The sequence below is a fragment of the Mesitornis unicolor genome, unplaced genomic scaffold, assembly GCF_000695765.1.
Source record: "Mesitornis unicolor isolate BGI_N332 unplaced genomic scaffold, ASM69576v1 scaffold5900, whole genome shotgun sequence".
NCBI classification, from domain to species: domain Eukaryota; kingdom Metazoa; phylum Chordata; class Aves; order Mesitornithiformes; family Mesitornithidae; genus Mesitornis; species Mesitornis unicolor.
This window is the reverse complement of record NW_010158941.1, coordinates 22,611-30,831: the sequence shown is the minus strand read 5'-3', so window position 1 is coordinate 30,831 and position 8,221 is coordinate 22,611. Positions and strand designations below refer to the sequence as shown.

General features: G+C 45.1%; 1 protein-coding gene across 1 annotated transcript in view; it reads right to left on the bottom strand.

The window, feature by feature from the left end:
• Positions 1-1,896: 1,896 nt before the first annotated feature.
• Positions 1,897-8,221, bottom strand: part of LOC104541105 (rho GTPase-activating protein 32-like) — a gene marked incomplete at its 5' end in the record, with an annotated part of 24,036 nt that continues 17,711 nt past the window's right edge. Inside the window, 2 exons of the mRNA XM_010185081.1 lie at positions 1,897-1,930; positions 4,869-4,918. Coding sequence (XP_010183383.1) covers positions 1,897-1,930; positions 4,869-4,918 — 84 coding nt within the window. The remainder of the gene's footprint in view (positions 1,931-4,868; positions 4,919-8,221) is intronic.

Sequence of the window (8,221 nt, the reverse complement as noted above, 5' to 3'; positions counted from 1 at the left end):
TGACACACTTGTTCTCCACGGTGTGCCACAAACCTGCAACCCCCACGCAGCCCAAAGTTCTGCAGGCTTCAAGGTAAAACGGGCCTTTATGATTCAACCAGCAGGTCCAGGGAGGTGATCATCCCCTGTACTCGGCACTGGTGAGGCCGCACCTCGAGTGCTGTGTTCAGTTCTGGGCCCCTCACTAGAAGAAGGATGTTGAGATTCTGGAGCGTGTTCAGAGAAGAGCCACAAGGATGGGGAGGGCTCTGGAGAACAAGCCTGATGAGGAGCGGCTGAGGGAACTGGGCTTGTTCAGCCTGGAGAAGAGAAGGCTGAGGGGAGACCTCATCACCACCTACAACTGCCTCAAGGGAGCTTGTAGAGAGGTGGGTGCTGGGCTCTTCTCCCAGGTGATGGGGGATAGAACAAGGGGAAATGGCACCAAGCTGTGCCAAGGGAGGTTCAGGTTAGAGCTAAGGAGGAAGTTCTTTACTGAGAGGGTCGTCAGAAGCTGGCACAGGCTGCCCAGGGAGGTGGTGGAGTCACCATCCCTGGATGTGTTTAAAGAGCGGGTAGATGAGGTACTTAGGGATATGGTTTAGGGGGTAGACAGGAACGGTTGGACGTGATGATCTCAGAGGGCTTTTCCAACCGAGCCATTCTGTGATTCTGTGATTCTGTGAACCATGGCTGATGTTTAAATTACACCCAGGAGGAGAGCAGTAGTACAGACCACTCTGACGCAGCGCCCCTGAAGTCACCCTGGGCTGACGCCGCTGTCACAGCCACCAGTGTGACTCAGTTCCTCTCTGGGCAGGTGAAAGATGCTCATTAACACAGTATTTAGTGGTTACAGCGACAAATCAGACGTCACACAGGAAAGCTCTGCTTTACACAGGAGAGCGAAAAGCAGAACCATTCCTGAAGAGGCTCCCAGCAGCTCCACATTGTGGACAAATGGCAAATCTAAATTCTTATCTTGCTTTCTTACTGGTATTTCTCATGCTGGTATCTCTATTAAGTTTTGTGCTAGCAACTTAACACAGAGGGTCTGTGTGAAACCCAGGCTGTAGTCCACACTGGTTTTAACTCAAGGGTGTGTTATGGTAGCAATGAGATCTTGTGTCACTGCTACTGCTGCGGATATCATTTGTTTGTGAGTGGCTGTTCTAGCCTTAATCTGATCATGGCAGCTTGCAAAATATGTACACATACAACCCTAACGGAAAACACGATACATCATCCACATCTTAGTTGTTTTGCAATGGGAAAATAAAAAAACCATGTACATGATACGCGACAATAGAATTGTAAGAGTCCGTGGATATTCTGTTGTTAAAAAATCCAAGTTTTCTGTCTCTCCTTGTTTATCTTAAAATCACTATAGAAAATGAGGACACTGTTTTCCAGGCTGTCCCTAAAAGAGTCGATGAACAGCCTGAGATCTTCATCTTTACGATATTAGATAAGAAAAGTTAAAGCCATTTACGAAAGGAAAGCAGCACAACACAAAAGCTTGGCTGCTGATTCAGCATCAACATTTACCAACTCCATAAAGAACTTCTGCTTACTTTAAAGCAGCTACAAAGTAAGGGATAGAGAAGGCTTAAAAGAGTTCAGAGAAATGCAAGGATAGGTAACAGGGGAAATAAAACCCAACACAGCTTGTCCGGGGTGTTCTCAAAATGCACATTGCAGCTCTAGAGTAACTGCTAAAATGCATTAATAATTCAAACTGCATGCACTGGCCTAAAAGCTCACTTCTCCAAGAAGAGTTCCCAAACTCCATCCAGTTTTCATTTAGTTTTCAAACAAATGGCAAAGCCTGGCATTAAAGGAAACCTTGAGCCACAAGAGATGGTGCGTGGAAGGGGACTCTGAACCCGGCTCTGATGCTTCTCACGTCTCACACCTTCATGACAGCAAAATAATCCTGAATTTCCCCCAGCTCGGCAAGGCAGCGCCTTGTCCTGACACGACACGTCCCTTCCTTTCATGTAAATGCTTTCCACCCCAAGGCTCCGGCTCCCTGGGGGATCCCTGCCCATTCGCTGCTCCTACAATCACTGTCGGACAGCCATACACAGAATTATTAAATAATTCACCAGCATTTCCAAGTAGATTGCTGGGCTCATGCTGTAAAAATAGCAGAAGTTGTTTTGGGTTTCTGATCTACTTCAAGCTGGTAAACAGGAACTTGCTCCAAGATTTTAAAGCCTGAATGTTTCGACACGTCACACTCGCAATAAACAAGGTTAACACTCAGGCACCATAAAGATCAATTATACACTGGATTTAAAGGTAACTCCTACGAATTTTTGTTATGTTTTGTTATAAACCAGAGAATATCAAGTGAATTTTTCCAGGCCATTTGCTTCAGAATGATCTTCATAAGTTTCATCAGTTTTCCAATAGAACAGGATGAATTTTAAGGATTCTGAGCGTACCCAAAGTACACGGCACTAAATATGTTTATTCCCATCTTGTCAGAATACTGGATTTGTGGGGATCTATTAAGCAACAGTCTTCCCTCTAAACTATTACTGAGATAATTCAGAGTGTGATGGTGCCAAAAGCTCCCTCTGTATCGGAGGCGTCAGCTCCAACCGCAGCTCACAAACCAATCCCTGATCGTCCAGAAAAGCAGCTGATGGGGCTTTACACGTATGTCCACAGACCTAAACAAGCTTTCCCAGGAAAACAGCAACCTGGATTCGCAGGTTCTGATGACAAAGTAGCCAGAATGGGAACTCAGAGGAAATAAAAATAAGCAATTGCTACTTTTGGGATCCTCAGTGGACATCAAAGAGGTTTTGGTGTGGACACCAGAGCCCTGCCCGCAGGACGTGGAAGCAGAAGCCCCCATCTTCTGCTCATACATCATGGCAAGGGATAAAATAACACCACCATCAAAGACTACAAATATGTCCAAATGCCTTCCAGACACTGTAACAGTCCGTGTGGGTGAGAATACGTGCCTCTGTGTACGCTTCCCCTCCTAAAACCAACAACCCCTCTGAATGCAGAGCCTTGGGAAAGTTTAGGTTCACAGGAAATCTTCTGTGCAGATCTCCCTGTTTCGAGTAAAACAAACAACAAAACTTGGGCCCCAGCTTAGCAGATCCAGAAACATCCTCCCTGACACTCGTGCACAGACTGCATTAAGAATCCCATCCCAGCAAGGGATCTCAAAGCCAAGGCAGTCAGGAACACAAATTTTGCAAGATCGGGCTATATCCCACCCGTGCTTCTTCACCAGGAAATGAATGAAAACATTTATAACTGCAGGACAGAGGTACACACACACCACTGCAAGGCTAAGCTAATAAATCGACACTTCACAAACCTGTAGCCTAACCTGCTACCCCTGAGCTGCCAGCTCTGCCATCAAACCTCTGAATTCAGGCACATAGGCACAAACTAAACACACTCCCCTTTTTGTAAGCAGGGACAGCAAACACAAAATGTAAATGTCCCCAGTGATGTGTGGTTTGACAGCCAATACATCCACGGGCACGGCAAACCTCCACTGGAGAGTGAAAACACAGCCCTGCTGCTGTAAATCTCAGGGATCGTATTAACACGATGAAGTTTGTTAGTTATTAAAATCACACCAGCCTGGCACGCCTGAAGATCTATGAGTACAATATTATGCTGTATCTGAACACTCCTCCTGTTAACAGTACGGCTCGCTATATACAAAAACAGAAGGAGTTTAATCCTCTTTCAAACTACAGAACACTAGTGAAATAGGGATTATTTTTCTGGAGCCCGTGGATTCTTTTCAAATGTTTAATATATTTTAATTATACATATAATACATCTTTCTGCTTTTTTCAGGTCATTAAACCACAGGGAAGAAAAATTTTCCAACACAACTCTGTTCCAGTTCCTAATTAAAACAATTTTATATGTTTCTGTGACACGCTGCTAAAGATGATTTATGACGGTGGCAAACAGCAGGAGGTCAACGCCAAAGTTAACAGCTGGGCTTAGTGCAGCCGCTTTCAAGATTTATCATGCCATCAAACAGCCACTATGCACCAATAACGGCTCAAAATGCACAAACAAGCTTGTGGTCTTTTCAGTGTTAAATGCAGGGGAAGGAAAAAGAAGCTGGATTGCTGCAGGAGGTCACCATTTCCAAATGGAGTGGCACAAGTCCTAGGGGCAAAGAAGAGCCCAGCATGCAGAGATTGCCCCGTGCTCTGCACGTGAGTACACGGTGCCTATCTCGAGATAGTCAAGACTGAGAAAATGCTCATCCAAATCCGCACAGCCATCTTTCTCCTATTAATGAGACGGAGAAAAAAACACACGAAGCGGGGAAGGCTCCAAATCCTCTCACAAAGGCAAAAGGAGAATTACAAAAGCAGAAATACCTGTTCAACTGAAAATGTGTAAATTATCCATTTCAGTAACTGTCAGTCAGAAGGAGAAAGGTGAGAGCAAAGCGTTTCATGTGCTTTACCCACACACGTTTCACTCTGACACCTCCAAACGCACACAAGCACCCACTCCTCGACAGACAGGATCCCTTCAGGGGATCGCAAACGGCTCCAGCAAAGCCATGAGCACAAGGGCAGCAGCAGGACCTGCTTCACCTTGAACTGTATCTTGCCCACTTTTTGAGCAGGCTTTATTAACTTTAATAACAATTTACACGAATCCCACCCATTAAAGCTGTTGGCTTTCTCTACAGCAAACAACTGTAGAACAAGTAGTAAATGTACAACAGCCGAGCCATGTGCAACAGGCAGTAAATGTGCAACAGGCAGTAAATGTGCGAGCAGCAACAGCAAGGTTTCGTGGAGAGGTGCTCTCCATAACTGGAGTTACCCTTCACAGCCCACGCTGGACCTCTCCCCATTTCCCTGGAATTTCGCAGGTGTGATCTTGTGCCAGGGATGCGTTTTTCTGAGGAGTTGGATGCAAGACCAGGAAACAGAAGAATCCAAAAACTGAGGTGAACTTACTCGAATATTTTCCTAACTTTTTTTTGCCATTGAGAAGCTTGGCCTCGAGACTCCGAATTTTAAAAATCTGTTGATCTTGGCAGAAGATTGTGCCAATTTTCAGGGAGCAGCGGCTGGAATTATTAAGTTAATAGAAGCAGTTTCCACCTACGCTATGAACGTCGTTGTTTTTATATACCCACGTCCTTAGAGCAGCCCTTGCAACATCTCCCCTTACCACTTCAGAAGGCAACAGTAAAGAGACCGCACTGAAAAGACGGGGAAGGGGAGGGGAAGGCCTTGGTCTAATATCAGAATATGGCAAAGTGGTTTTGAGAGGGAGATTAACAGCACCCAGAGATGAAGGCCAAGAAGGAGCACCACTCATATGCAGTAGGGGTGTGCACGTCATAACCGCTCGTATATTCAAAAAACCACAGAACCCAGCAAAATCGTCTTTCATAGCACCAATAGACAGCCAAACTCCAGCCAGTTTTTGTGATTTTTCCTGTAATTTCCCTCTTTTAAAAGGGACTGGGGCAAGGCGACTGCTGGTTTACATTTTGCTTTTTAAAACAAATAGTTTTGCCTTTCAAACACTTCACAAATGAGTGGAATAAATGAAGACATCACAGCCTGCAGCTGCTCATGACTGCCAAGATACTGAGAATTACCATGCCCACAGAAGAGCTGGGGGAATGAACAAGCCCTCCTACACTGAGCTTCAAGTAAAATCACCGATGGCAGGAGATTTGAGCTAAGCTGTCCCACTTCACTCAGACACGGATCAGGAAGCAACCCTTCATTCCCATCTTTTCTAGCTGGTCTATGTAGAGGACTGCTTTCACCTGTGGCAGGAACATCCTGACCTACCCCACTGCACTCCCAGGATGGCATCTGGTCAGGCTTTCCCATTTTTATTCCCTTCGCAGTCCACTTCAAGAAGAAATAAATACTGTATAATTAACAGAGACACCCTCACAACCACGCTCCCTTCCCTGGAATATTATTAAATAAAAGAAAGAAGGGCAAACCAAAAAGAAGATGACCCCAAAAAATATCTCCTTGACAGGCTTCGCTGACAAAAGGCACAGGACAAACTGAACTGCTCTTTGCAACGCTTCTACCTCTTAAGACCGGGCAGGAAAATGCAATTAGAGGCGCAAACCACAGCCACCACTGAAATGCAGCCTCAATCAGCAAACAAGAGCTGGGAACAGGAATTCTTGGCAGCTGCTGCTTCCACGGGAGGAAGTGATTCTGCTTCAAACACTTCCTTTAGCGCCGATAACGCGCTCCTGCCACTTGCGATGCCAAGGCTTAGCAGATAAGGAAGGATCGGCCGTGCCCTAATCCAGTCCATTCTGACAGGGGGTTATTTTTAGAAGGCAGAGACAGAGACGTGCTGCTCAGAGGGGTAAATCTGTGTCAAACGCATGATTGCCGGAGTGATACGAGTGCGCATTACAGCACTCGCTGTCCTTTACCAATGGGTTTTTCAGGGAGCAAAGAATACTATCTGGGAAGCACGGAGCCGATCAGCTCTCCATATTCCATTACTAAAACCTACTCGACTAGAGATAATTTCTTAATTCTTTCAAGTGAAGAACAAAGTCTTTCTTTCTGGCAGGAAGGAAAGACATTGATGTAACGCCGAATCGCTATTTCTCCTGTTTGTATTAACGACACATGGCACTGAGTAAAGTGAAATCACACTTGCACCGTGCGAGGGGAGGGAAATCACCTCACTTTTGGATAACTTAGCGATCCAGGGGTTTTGTTGAAATGCTTCAATTCAGTCAATGATGTAGCCTTAAAAAAGAAATGCAGCACTAAAAGTAAGGTATTTCAGCAAAATACCAGCGAATTTCTGGCACTGATGTAACCTGTAAAGCTCATGCTATAACCACAGCTTTGACACCAGTGCCTTTGCCTGGTAAACCGGCAATTTCCTGTCGGTGCAACACGTGTCCTGTTGGCCAGACCAGATAAGGTTTAAATACGTCGCTGCTGAAAGCAGTACAGTAGATTTCTGAAGAGAAAAGCATCCCAAGTGCACCTTGCTTTGTTAGCACGGTGCTAGGATAAGATGAGAACAAATCCGTTTTTCTACACCTCAGAAAGTTAATTTAAAATGATCTCATGAGGTGAAACGCCAAGATATTAATACTGATTGCACCATGAGACCATATTCTAAGTGACATGAACGTTACAAAACAATCTGAAATTTGGCCAGGCTGTTAATAGACAGCGTTACACAATTCCTGACACAGCCAGATAATACTGCATTGCTGCGATGCAAATTTCTAACAGTGAATAGATTTTGAAAGGAGTTTACACCCACTGCTCCTCAGAAGTAACTCGCTAATTCACTATTAGGTGCCAAGCTGTCATTTCCAAATCACTGCAGCCTACTGCTATTCTCTGGTCTACCTTGGTACCACAAAGGAGCCACCAATGAATGCCATGATTAAAATGTATGAGCCCTATACAAACCTATTTTTAAGTCTGTAAACTGATACTGCTGTTGTATTAATAGCTTTCATTTATTTTGCCATTAATACTGGTCTTCTACTAAGCAAATATTGTCATGCCCTACCCTTCTGTATTTCAGGAGCAAAGCTCCTCTCTCTGCCCTGTATATCGCGCTGAAGATTTCTGAATGAAGGAAAGGAAAACTCCGGACCGCACAATGCAAAAATAATGTGGTTGTGTACAGAAAGCTGCTCGACATCTACTCCAACAGGAGACCTCGCTCTGAAATGACTGAAAAATCAGCGGTGTCAACTCAGAAAATCACCAGGAGACAAAAGCCAGGGACACAGATTAGTCACATTATTCCTATACACAGAAACTGCAAATAAAGAACCACAATTTTGCTTCGGAAGACTGAGAAGTGCTCCTGTTCCCATCAGCAGCCCATCGTGGCCCAGAGACCTCCCCAAGCACCGAGCTCTCCGCACTGCTGGCCTCTTCAGCCCAGTATTTGGTCCAATGTGCTCTGCCCTTGTGTCTGCCAACGCACACACGTCCCATGCTCAGGAGAACGGACCTACTTAGAGCCACCAAGTGTGAATAACAGGAGAGACGAGCCCTCGAGAGGACCAAACTCCGTCTCAGTCAGAATTTTACAGAGACAGAAAAAACCAGATGCATAATTCTGCCTGTAAAACTGTCAAGTAGAGAAACATGAAAGGCCATAAATAATTCACTCTGTATTACAGGAAATGTTTTACAAATGAAAAGGTTGTAACCTCTTTTTGGCTACACGGCTGGCAGATGCT